Source organism: Marmota marmota, unplaced genomic scaffold (genome assembly GCF_001458135.2).
Source record: "Marmota marmota marmota unplaced genomic scaffold, marMar, whole genome shotgun sequence".
Taxonomy (NCBI): domain Eukaryota; kingdom Metazoa; phylum Chordata; class Mammalia; order Rodentia; family Sciuridae; genus Marmota; species Marmota marmota.
The window spans coordinates 8,508,324-8,521,385 of NW_026000020.1; the positions used below are offsets into that span (position 1 = coordinate 8,508,324).

Genomic DNA, 13,062 nt, shown 5'->3' on the forward strand with positions numbered 1-13,062 from the left:
GCCCCTCCCCTCTGATCCTCTTCACCTCCTGAGGAGCCCACCTCCGAATGCCATCTGCAGATGAGGTCAAAGATTCAGTTTGGGAGCCATTGCTCCTCCCTTCTGCCTTCAGCGGTGTAGCCAACTCCAGTCTCCACTTTAACCCCTGTGGCTCTGCGCCTGGGACAGACCTATTGGACTATCGGGAACCCAGGGACGCCCTGTAAATAGTCATTGGCAGTTGAATCATTCATCCAAGTTCTGGCCAGTGGAATGCAAAGATGGGTCGTCTTTCAGGCCATCCCGAGTACCGGGTGCCCAGGGGTGAATTGCCCACTCAGGATTTCGGGGACCTCCTGAGGGCTGGTCTTCCCCAGGCAGCTAGCTCATTGGCGGCTGGACTCCTATGGACCTGAGAGTTAGACCCCAGTTTGTAAAGAGGGGTTGGTTATCTTGCAGGGCTGGGACTGCAGAATGGGCTGCCATTTTATCTAAGCACTTTGATACATGTTTGCATTTTTAGTATAACCAGTTACCTTATCTTCATAATCAGAAAGGTTTAGGGTTTTTTTGTTTGGTACTGGGGATTGAACCCAGGGGCACTTTACACTGAGTCACATCCTCAACCCTTTTTTATTTTTTATTTTGAAACAGGGTGTCACTAAATTGCTTAGGGCCTCACCAGGTTGCCAAGACTGGCCTCAAATTTGGAAACCTCCTGTCTCACAGCCTCCCAAATCGCTGGGATTACCGGCCTGCACCATTGTAATCCCAGTTTTCCTGGGTTTTTGCACTGAAACCTCTTGTCCTCTGCCTGGCATTCATCCTGCCTCCCTAAGGAGGCAGGTCCCAAAGGCACAGCCCTGAGATGAGAGTGGGCCCCAGCAGGGGGGAGCAGTTCCACAGTGCCGTACTAAGAGGGCTCCTATGCAGGGATGCCCAGGCTGAGAGATGCTGGCCGTCCTGAGTGACAGGGCATAGAGGATGCCAGAGGAGAAGTCCCCAGGTCCCCTCTCTGCCTCTAGGTCTCTTGTTCCTCTTTTCCTTAGTCTGCTACCTACTGGCTGACACTGACACTAGCAGTTATTTGTTATTCATTGGAAACTCCAGTTTGGGGTGGGGGTGGGGGGGTAGGGGTGGTGGTGGAGGGGGGTGTGTCCTTGTTCTTATTCACCAACTCTGGCATGACCCAGGGCTGAGGCCAGCTGCTCCCTCGGGCACCCTCGGGAGCCCAGCAGGTATGAGGTTCTGAGCTGAGTGAGTCGGAGGCACAGCCCTAGGGCAGGTATGGACCCTCTGTGTGCTCCACCTCACTAATGCGTGGCCCTGCATTTCCCTCATCTTTTTGCTTGAACCAATAACAACCAGCTTAGAATGTAGGCTCCAAACGTGCCTTTCAAAAAACCTAAAGTACAACTAATGTGAGCCTATATTTTTAGAAACAGTTGTGAGCCAGATGAAATAAAAACATCTCCCAGCTCATTCCCGCAGGCAGGCATTTTCTGGAGGCTCCAGCTCTGGTAACATAAGCACTCCCCTCCCCCGCCCCCCCAAAACCTGTAAACTCATCTCTTTAGACCAGTCAGTGTCTTTAAGACTGTTGGCAAGATTCATAGCACAGTCTGAGATGGAGCAGACGGCAAGAAAAGGGATCTTAGCTCTCCTTGCTGGCCCCTTCCTGTTGAGCTGGTATGAAGGGCTTGGAATGAGTCACCTTTTAAAAGATTTTTTTTTTTCTTTGCGGTACTAGGGGCTGAACCCAGGGCCCTGTGATGCTCTACCACGGAGCTCCATCCCAGCAAGATTTTTTTTTTGGGGGGGTGGGGGTTTCTTTTCCTTCCTTCCTTCCCCTTTTCCTTTCTCTATCACCCCAATTCTCCCTGGGGATTGAACCAGGGCCTTGTGCATGCCAGGCTAGCGCTCTACCACTGAGCCCCATCCCAAGCCACAATCTTATTTCTGAAGCCGTCTTCAGAAGGGGGCTGTGAACAAGTGCATGAACTTGTGTAAGGGTCCCGCGAAACATCGGAGAAAGAGACCACCAAGTGACCACTCATGCAATTGGCAAAAGGGGATTTATTGAACCAGCATGCTGGGACTCCGTGCCCACTCAAGAAGGGAAAGCAGCCCAGAGCCCCGAGCAGGGGCTGAGCACTGCTTAAGTACACTTTTTGGGGAGGGCGGAGGGCTTTGTATACATCAGAACAAATCATCATGAGGCGTGGGAAAATTGAACAACAACTCCTAAACATGATTAGTTCATTCATTGGCGGGAACAGGTCAGGCTGGAGTGATAGGTCATTCCTAAGGAGGGGGTTACATTTAAACTGATTGGTCCAGGCCCTGCAATGCCTATGTGTGACCACACAGAGCCCTTATTAAACAATCCAAATAGTCAGGGGAAATATTTACTGGGCGGTTCTAAGCATTGTCTTAACAGCTACAGAAATTTCGGGTTTTGCAGGTAGCATAGAAACCTAACAATACCTCCTTTACATTTTAACTCAGACCTTGCAGCTTAGAAACTTTTACAACACCCGGTCTTTTACCCTTTAACTTTTACGCTTTAACTTCAATTTCTTTTACCCTTACACTTGGACATGAGACGTATGCTGAGCTGCGTGTTGAGTGATGGCTGCGCATCTTGCTGAAGGCACTGAGGATGCCCTGCTTCTTCCCATCCAGCTGGGAGGTGGGGCATCTTCCCCAGACTGAAGACTAACACTCAGGCTCTCTGCTTTTCAGCCATTGCCGAGGTGCAGGAAGACACCAAGCTGTCCCCAGGACCTTTCCCCAGGAACCTGCCAGCTGACCACGTGCCACTGTCCTCTGTCCACCGCCGCAGGGTCCAGCCTGCCTGGATGTTTTCACCAACCCAGGCTGGAATACCACATCCGGGGAACACGGCTGTCCCCCAGGTGACCTCGGCTGCGTCAAAGCTGCCACCTATTGCCTTTAATCACACGGTTGGACACATAATACTTTCTGAACACAAAGATGTCAAGTTCAATTGCTCCATCAGTGTACCTAATATCTACCAGGACGTTGCCATTACTTGGTGGAAAGACGGGAAGGAGCTTGGAGCCCATCATTCCATCACCCAGTTTTACCCAGATGACGAAGTCACATCCATAATTGCATCCTTCAGGTGTGTGTGCTTTCTATTTTTCTTTTTAGATGTTATTATATTGAAACAAAGCCTTCTAATTTAAAACAACAAACCAAACAGCCTTTCTATTCCTTCAGTTGTCTCAAATAGGTGAGCATCTGTATTGTTGACTTCTTTTAAACTGAGCCCCACTAGAATTGTTAGCAGATAATTGGGGGTGGGGGATGGTGGCTACCTGTCCCCTGAGCTACAGGTCAGCGTCCAGTGCACTAGGACAAGAGCTCAGTGCCAGGAGCAGTGGTGCACACCTGTAATCCCAGAGACCTGGGAGGCTGAGGCAAGAGGCTCGAAAGTTTGAGGCCAACCTCAGCAACTTAGCAAGGCCCTAAGAACTCAGCAAGACCCTGTCTCAAAAAATAAATAATAAAAAAAAAGAGCTGGGGATGTGGTTTGGAGGTTAAGAACACCTGGGTTCAATCCTCTGTCCTGTGGGGGAAAACAAACAGACAAACAAAAAACTTCCACTAGTGAGCAGAAATAGTGCTTGTTTCTTTGCCGCAGTGGGGATCAATCCCAAGACCCTGGGCATACTAAGCACAGGTTCTGTCCCAGCTCATGGGAAGGTGTTTTTCAAGGGGCTTTAGAAGGTATCAAGGTCACCATTAGTGGAGACTTTAAAACAGTTCGCCCTCCCATTCCCTGTATTCACCACATTGCCCTGCCCTCCTCCCCCAAGGATCTGTGTGCTGCAGCCCTCAGGCAGGCGGGCAGAGGAGGTGGAGGGTCAGCAGCCTAGGACATGAGGCAGGTCTTTGGCTGCCCCTCACACCTCAGTTTTCCACTTTGTTCAGCAAGAGCTAACAGGAGGAGCTGGGGAGCCAGGGAGCCACCAAGGCGGGAGGTGTTTCCGGACTGTTTCGTTCTACTGGAGATGGAGCTGCCCGGTTCATGAGCCAGCTGCTGCTTTCTCACCCACCCTTTGGTATCGTGCACTTCTTCTGTTATGCTCGAATTCGGGACCCCCAAAAGACCAACAGAGACCAAGATTGATGTAAGCAGCAAAGAAGTGTTTATTGGGAGGTAGCTCCATCCTCCGCGTACACACAGCAACTGGTGGCGCTGAGAGGCCGCGAGCCCAGGGTTTGCAGCAGTTTTATACACTCATTGGGGAAGGCAGGGACCCCAAATACATCATAGCATCTCTTAGCAAATCATCACACACCGTGGGAAAATCATAAAACAACTCTTAACGTTGATTAGCACATTCACTGGTGGAACAAGTTGAGTAGGGGTGATTGGTTAGTACAAGAGAGGGATTCCTTTGAACTGATTGGCTTAGGCCACAAGGGGAGTACATGCTGAACTACATGGTTTCCCAACACGTTATCAACCACCATAAACTACTGGGGGGTCATCTGGCATCCCAGGTATTTTCCCTGTCTCTTGCTGATGGGTGGTTGCTAGGGGGTTGCTATGGGTCCTCACCTAGCCTGACAGAGTCAGGGACACCTGGGGCAGCAGATCTCTCCTGTTATTTGTAGATAAACAACTCAGCAGGGTGGGTATGTGCCTAAGAGTGCTCTGTGGGTTTTTCCAAGGACAAGGGTCACACCCCCTTCCTTGGACAGGCTTTGCTCTGAGATAGAGGCTGGTTTCTCACTTCCTCTGAAGCTGTTGGGTTGTTGGTTTGCTTCTCCCCACTTCTCTTTTGTTTCTTAGCTTTATTTATTAGCATGTATTAATTTTACGTGTGTGTGTGTGTGTGTGTGTGTGTGTGTAACTGGGGATTGAGCTCAGGGGTGTTATAGCACTGAGCTGTCTACCAGCCCTTTTAAAATTTTACTTTTTTGGGCTGAGGATGTGGCTCAAGCGGTAAAGCGCTCGCCTGGCATGCGCGGGGCGCTGGCTTCGATCCTCAGCACCACATAAAAATAAAATAAAGATGTTGTGTCCACCGAAAACTAAAAAGTAAACATTAAAAAATTCTCTCTCTAAAAAAAAAAAAAAATTTTTTTTTTACTTATTTATTGTAGCTGGGATAAAACCAGGGTTACTTAACCACATCCCCAGACCTTTTTATTTTTTATTTTGAGATAGGGTCTCACTAAATTGCTTACAGTCTCCTAAATTGCTGAGGCTGGTTGAACCTGTGATCCTCCTGGGATCACAGGCGTGCGCCACCGTGCCAGGCCCTTTTTTAAATTTTTGGAACAGGGCTCGTCTCACTGGGTTGCCCAACACAGCCTTCAACTTTTGGTCCTCCCGCCTTAGCCTCCTGAGTAGCTGGGATTACAGGCGGGCGCTGCGCCCAGGTTAATCTGACATCTGGATGAGGTTCAGGGTGATGTTTCAGCAGCACACGGCGCACTGTCCAATCGCTTAGTTAACATTTCCATTTCCTCATGTGTTTGCGGTCTTGGAGCCTCTCCTAAGTCGTCCTGAAATGGACCACAGGTTATTGTGACCTGTAGCGTCCCCGCTGTGCTGCAGACGGTAGAACCCCTCCTCCAGCCTCATTTAGGTTTCGGTGCCTGCTCTCCGGGTGCAGTGGGAGCGCCAAGCTTCCGGGGATCCCTCCGCCCTGGAGCGCAGCCGCTTGGACGTGTCTTGTTTTCACTTTCCCTGACCTGACGCTTGGCAGCGTCCCGCACTGGGTCATGCCTTTCGGTGAATCATTTTGTTTCCTTTTTCAGAAAGCCACCTTGCACAGGGTTGAGTCACCGTCAGTTTAGTCTGTCAATACTTGCACGGAGAGGTACTTCTCTGCCCTCTTGGCCCAGGTCATAGGCTTGCTCCTGGGTCTGCTGAGGTCCCCAGGCAAACAACATGATTCCATGTCTTGCGTTGGTTGTCTTAACTCTGTCTGGGTTTTTTGTTTTCTATTGTTTTGTTTTGGAACTAGGGATTGAACCCAGGGGCACTTAACCGGTGACCCACATCCCCAGCCCTATTTTATTTTGAATTTTGAGACAGGGTCTCACTAAGTTGCTTAGAGTCTCACCAAATTGTCAAGGCTGGTTGGTCTCGAACTTCTGATCCTCCTGCCCCAGCCTCCTGAGCTGCTGGAATTACAGGATTACAGGTGTGTGCCAGTCCACCCAGCCATGCTCGACATTGGACTTTTTACTTTTTTTATTTTTTTGCGTTGACTACAGAATGCAGACCCTTTACTGCTGATAGATGCAACTTCCGATGAGAAAAGTGAAATCATCATTTAGTTACAAATGAGTGAGGAGTTGTTTATAGGCTTAAAGAAAGAGAAGGCTGGCACATGGGTCTCACTGGGTGTCATCTGGGGAGAGTGCACCCCTGTGGCCTCTCTGGATATGGCCAGCCATGTGTCCCTGGGTCCCTGGGTCAGCTGCCACATCTCCCAGCCTTCTTTCTATAGTGGTGGACCAGTGCCTGGCAGCTGTGGGAGGGTCCCAAGGATCCAGTTGAAGAGCATTTGAGTGGGAGAGTTTTGAAGCTCAGCATAGGTCAGGGTCTTAGTTGTTAGGGCTCAAAAGGAACTGGGTGACGTTTTGAGAAACTTAGAATTAATTTTGTTTCTTGTATTCAACTTACTATGTGTACACTCCATTCTAAAGGAGAATAATCTTATCTACCTCAAAACCAAGCCTTAAAGCAGGTTTCCTGATCAGAAGTCGTAGGAATGATGAACACTCAGCTGAACTGGGTGGCATTCATGACATCAAATCCATCTTTATGATATACTCCAACTTTATGAAGGTCGGGTTCAGGTGCCCCAGTGTCTGTCCGGTGTGATTCCAGGAAGTCAGTTATAGTGACGTAATCAAAATTATAAATGTGTATGTCATTGCTCGGCATTGAAGGACATTGAAGACCCTAAACTTGCTATCCTTCGATTGAGATCTCTGAAGTCCCCATTTAAAGGGTGACTTGCCTAAGGTCAGGAGACAGCCGGCTGGTCATGAAATCATAGGAAGAGGACACAAAATGTAGAGTGTGTCTTGGCAGGGGTTAGGGGACCCAGCAGAGAAACACAGCCTGCAGAGCTGGTCACGGGCTGTTCTCCTATGAGATGTCACTGTCATGTTCGGCAGTCCCTGTAGGTAGGTGTGGGTGGAATTTACTGGATTTTGGAAATGATGAGGTCTCCAGACTGAGGGCCCCACAGTTTGTATCTGCACTCATCTTTTAAGCACCAAGACTTTGTAGGTGGCTGACCAGCGGCTGCAGCTGGGCCTCTGCCCGGGATCACAAGAGTATCAGTCACAATGCTGTTGCTGTCGCCAGCCTGGAGAAAAGATCGAGATCCAAACCAAAGTGCGGGTCTCCCTGAGTGAGAATTGCTTTCACGCCATCCTGCAGTCAGAAAAATCCCAAGTCCAGGGCCGTCCCTATTTAACCTTCTTAGCTGCACTGGTCCCTGGTTGTGGCTGCAGATGGACCCGAGGGAAGGGGATCCCGCTGCAAGGGCAGGGATGGCGAGGTCCTGTTAGTGTGCTGAGTTGGAGTGCCCTGGGACTTCAAGTCTGGCCATGAAGTGTCATTTTAAGGGAGAAGGGCCCAGCCTGAGGACCAGGGGGAAGGAGCTTCTGACCCTGAGTGACCGCATCCTGCAGTCAGACTTCCGTTCACTGAAACTGGAGGGGAAGAAAGATGGATAGGTCATGAGTTCAGGAGCATTTAAGTACAAATCCCACATTCTCTGGAAAGATTAGAGATTGGGTACTTCTTCGTGAGATGATTCCTGAAAGATTTTCACAACTACTTGGGCTTAGCTTGTGTGTGTGTCTGTGAGTGTGTGTGTGTGTGTGTGTGTGTGTGTGAGATTTTTTGAAAATGATAACGTGTATATTTCAAAAATCCTTGGTGGGATCGCAAATTGGTACAAACACTCTAGAAAGCAGTATGGAGATCCCTCAAAAAATTAGAAATGGGCCAGGCTCAGTAGCACACACCTGTAATCCCAGTGGCTCAGGAGGCTGAGGTAGGAGGATCCTGAGTTCAAAGCCAGCTTCAGCAAAAAGCCAGACACTAGGCAACTCAATGAGACCCTGTTTCTAAATAAAATACAAATTAGGGCTGAGGTTGTGGCTCAGTGGTCGAGTGTCCCTGAGTTCAATCCCTGGTATCTCTGCCCCCCCAAAAAAATTAGGAATGGAATCATCATTTGACTTACTTATCCCACTCCTTGGTATATACCCAAAGGAGTTAAAATCAACATACTACAGTGAGATAGCCATATCAATGTTTACAGCAGCTCAATTTATAATAGCTAAGCTATAGAACCAACCTAGGTGCCCTTTTATAGATGAATGGATAAAGAAGTTATGGTATATATAAAGAGTGAAATATTACTCAGCCATAAAGAAGAATGACTTCATGACATTTGCCAGTGAATGGAACGATCTGGATCTGGAGACTCTCATGCTAAGTGAAATAAGACAATCTCCAAAACCCAAAGGTCAAATGCTTTTGGTGATGTGTGAAAACTAAACCACAATAAAGGGTAAAGGGAAGGAGAGAAGTTCAGTATATCAGACAAAGGGGAACAAAATGAAAGACGGGATAGGAATAGGAAAGACGGTAGAAAGAATCTAACATAAACTGGGCATGGTGGTGCATGCCTGTAATCCCAGCGGCTCTGGAGGCTGAGGCAGGAGGATTGCGAGTTCAAAGCCAGCCTCAGCAACAGCGAGGCACTAAGCAACTCAGTGAGACCCTGTCTCTAAATAAAATATAAAATAGGGCTGGGGATGTGGCTCAGTGGTTGAGTGCCCGAGTTCACTCCCCAGTATCAAAAAAAAAAAAAAAAAAAAAGAATCTAACATAATTTTCCTATGTACACATATGACATATACCTAAGTGCCCACCACAAGAATAGGGTCTTAATTAGAATAAGGTATATCCCATGCTTGTATAATTTTATTGAAATGCTTTCTCCTGTCGTGTATAACTAAAAAAGAACCAATAAAAAAATAGGGTGATGTAAAAAAAATTTTAAAAGCAATCACCAGAAAAAAAAATATATAGGGCATTATATATATATGTATATATATATCTCCATAATCTTACAAACCCCCCCAAAAAATCTTTTCAAGCATATGTAAGTTTAATGTTCTTGAAATAAGTTAGTCTTTTATTATATAGATGATTTTATATAGCCTCTTTCATTCATGTTGTTATTAACATAATCTTATAATGTCATATTCATTACACTCGTTAACATAAACATTTCCCTAGATTATTAAAAGTTTTCAAAATACTTTAATGGCTTCCCTTATGCCTCTGTATTTTGTGATTGTAAAACAGAAGCAAATATAGAATAATGCAAATAAAATTAAAAAGGGAAAGCAGTAAGTTATGTTCCAAATGCCAAGGTCAAGGGCATATCCATTGGAGGAAGTAACTAATGCGCTATTTCCTGCCAAGTGCCCCCTGAGCTGAGTCTACTTTATGCTAATAATTCACCTTTCATTTGTCTTTTTCCTGTTGATCGTGGATGTCTGGTGGTGGCGGAGCCAGGAGTCATCTTCCTGGGGTCGGGGTACTGCATTATAATGGGTGGCTTGGTGATTAAGGCTGAAAGCCCACCCTGTTCTCTCCTGTCCAGTCCTGGTCCATGTGAACTCCAGCTGCAAACTCCCCCTTTCCAGCCTCCTTTGCCTGAGTCACTAGGCTGAGCTTCCTCCTGGGTTCTCTGGCCCGTTACCCTCCTCATCTGCATCCAGTGCCAGCTGGGCGGGTAGGGTGTCTTTCAGCCAGGCCCCGGATGCTGCTTGGCCCAGACCTCTTCCTGGAGTCTCCAAGGGAGGGTGTAGTTTGTGGAATGATTAGCCCTGAACTCTAGTATAGCACATAGAAGGCCTCTAGCTTAGATGGAAAGGCCCCTTACCAGGGTCAGCATTCTAGAAAGGCAGAGGCCATCAGACAGCAAGACCGGGGATACCTCAGTCTCTCAAGTGCAAACAGGAACCAAGGTTCTAGGAATGGGCAGATCTGGCTGCTGGGGGACTTGTGGTGAGTGGGGGGGTGTTTGCTTTCTGTTTGGTCGGGGGTCTGCTGTAGTCCCAGTGCTAAAGAATTATACTTTCTCAGTTTTCTTTGTTAAGATGTCAAGTGGGTAGTTTGGGTCCCCTGAATCCTGATTCCCTTGGGGTCCCCTGGGTTCGAGCAGGCTCTTGGCTGCATGAGACTCCCAGTGCTGTGCTAAGCCCTCCTGCACTTGGCCTTTGTGACTGATTGGTGCATCGTGACAGGTATTCATCTTGATGCTTTTGGTGGCCATGAAAGTGGGATTGTACATGAGCAATCAGCAGAAGGCTAGAAAATGAGAACTGAGCCAAACCACTAGCAGGCAGGTGGCCGCAGAGGCCCAATGGTCACAGACTCACTTCACACCCCCGAGATCCTTGGCCCAAAGCCCTTGCCCTGGCTTCTCCGGCATCTCTCATCAGCCCTGTTCCAGAAGCAGTAAGCTTCTCAGTGAGTCTTTGTGCTTCTTTATTACATCATTTTTATTTTTTGTTTTTTATCATGGTGAACGACCCAGAACATTCCACCCCTTTCTGACCGCGTAAGTCACCCCCATCCACACTGATGTGCTGCTAGCCAACCACAGAACTTTTCTACCTTCCCAAACTGAAACTCTGTCCCCCTTGAACACGAACTCCCCATTCTTCCCTCCCACGGCCCCTGGGATCCACCTTTCCTTACATCTCTAGAAGCATATATGTGACATCGTATATTAACCCCCTGCCCCCTTTCGTTGCTTTTAGAGATTCCAGAGCTTAGCAACTACTTAGGAGCCTTTTCCCAGCAGAGCAGCCCAGCGTGGCAAGATTGAGGGCCAGGGACTGCTGTGAGTTGGCAGAAGGTCCTGGGGCCACCAGCTGGACTGCCCTGAGTGAGCGGTGCAATGACCAGGTGGTTCCTGTCTAGACACCGTGGCTGAGTCCATCGTCCCTCTTCTCCTCCCTGGTTCACATGTCTGAATTTGACCAAAGCCTGACGAGATTTCTGTGTCATTTTTTTTTTAATGCAGCGTGTACACATAATAAAACAATCTGACTTTTTAGAATTTCTCTCCTCTGCTCCAGCCCCCAGCCACCTCCCCATGGAGAGCTGAGGTTGCCCATCCCTTGAGTGTCTATCCAAAGATAGTTGATCCCATCCCAGGCATGTTTGTGTGTGTGTGTGCCAGTCCCAGGAGGGGTGTTAATCTAATATGGTGTTACTCATAGCTGTGGTTGAATCAATATCCAAGGGTCACATTTTTTGGTGGCTGTGGAAGTTCTGTTTTTGGCTGAGTCATGCACTGTGCTAAAATTATATTTTACTTCTTGAATGGCTTTTTTCTTTGTGGTTTTCATTTTTATTATTGAGTAGCGTGTTGATTTCCCTGAATGCAGCAGTTTCCTTGCTTGCTGGTTTGTTCAATACTGATGGCTCATTCTTCCCCAAATTGGAGAGGAAAGTCCTACGTCCTGTCCTGTCACAGTCGCAGAACTCTCAGCTCTGATTTCCTCCTGGGAGACACCTGTCCTGGCTGCCTGCCACCTCCGGCTTCAGTGTGGAAAGGATTCCCTCCTGCGGGGGGCCCAGCTGTGCCTCCTCTGTGCTGTCCCCGGGACCCCACTCCTCCTGTGTTCCTTGTGCTGCTGCCCTGAGCCCAGGTCCTCCTCTTCCTGGCTTTCCCTCTGGCATCTCCAGCCCTTATCCACTAACTTTTGGGGACACACGTGTCCAGAAATGCCCCTTTCTCCTTTCTGACCTTAGGGTCATTTGGATAGATACAGAATTCAAATAGGAAAATCACTTCCTGTTGTAATTTTTTGGGAGGTACTGGGGATTGAATTCAGGGGTACTTAACCACTGAGCCACATCCCCAACCCTATTTTATTTTATTTTTATTTTTTAATTGGAGAGGGACACACAATATCTTTATTTATTAATTTATTTTTCATGTGGTGCTGAGAATTGAGCCAATGCCTCACACATGCTAGGCAAGCACTCCGCCACTGAGCCACAGCCCCAGCCCTATTTTATATTTTATCTGGAGTCAGAGTCTCACCGAGTTGCTTAGCACCTTGCTTTTGCCAAGGCTGGCTTTGAACTTGAGATCCTCCTGCCTCAACCTCCGAGGCTGCTGCACCTGGCACTAAGTTCTTAAAGGCAAAGTTTGGATCGGTTTCCCTTTGTGCTCTGCATCCTGGTTTTCATTCCTGGGCTGGATTTCCTTGGTGGTTGGCTTCAGGTATTCCTGGGCATTTTGTGCGGTCTGATTCCTACAGTCCCAGGTGTGTGGCCAAACTGACACTTAGATCTAATGGTTTCTCGGGCTCTCAGGGCCTCTGTACAGGTGTACTCTGCATCCTGGGCTGGGTGTACCCCCTTTCAGCAGCCTTCCTGGTGCCACACCCTGTGTCCCGCAAGAGCTTCTGTGTGAAGGCAGGAAGATTCAGAGGCGATGGGACAGGTCAGGAGAGCTGTAACCTTACTGTGCATCCTAGTTTGAATGAATTCACTGGCTGCTCACTGTAGGCAGGTAGGGCGTGGCCAGAGGAGGTGGATCCCTGTGGGTGTGCCCTCGAAGGGAGCCCCTGCCCTGTGGCCCCTTCCTTCTAACCCCTACTTCCCGCTGCCATATGTGAGCAGCTTTTCTCCACCACGTCTTTCCGCCATGATGCTGGGCCTCCCTTGGGCCCAGAGCAATGCACTTGGCTGACCATGGGCTGAGACCCCTGAGTTGTGAACTAAAATAGACTTCTTCAAGTTGTTCTGTTGGGTGTTTTGGTCACAGGGAGACAACGCTGACTGAAGCACTTTCTTGCTGGGCCATGTGGCAAGCTTGTTGCTGCTGTAAGGCCCCCAGCTTTGGCAGAGCCAGTCTTCCAAGGCCTGGGTGTCCTCTGCCTGTGCCATCCCCCAGTGGGCTCCATCAAGCCCTGGGCCCTGCCTGGAGAGCAGGATGGGTGGGGTGTGGAGTCTGTGGGAACCATGCC

At 48.5% G+C, this 13,062-nt stretch overlaps 1 protein-coding gene across 1 annotated transcript in view; it reads left to right on the plus strand.

Moving 5' to 3' along the window:
- Positions 1-260: 260 nt before the first annotated feature.
- Mertk (MER proto-oncogene, tyrosine kinase) overlaps positions 261-13,062 on the plus strand; it is an 81,252-nt gene continuing 68,450 nt past the window's right edge. Inside the window, exons 1-2 of the mRNA XM_015499633.1 lie at positions 261-303; positions 2,665-3,127. Coding sequence (XP_015355119.1) covers positions 261-303; positions 2,665-3,127 — 506 coding nt within the window. The remainder of the gene's footprint in view (positions 304-2,664; positions 3,128-13,062) is intronic.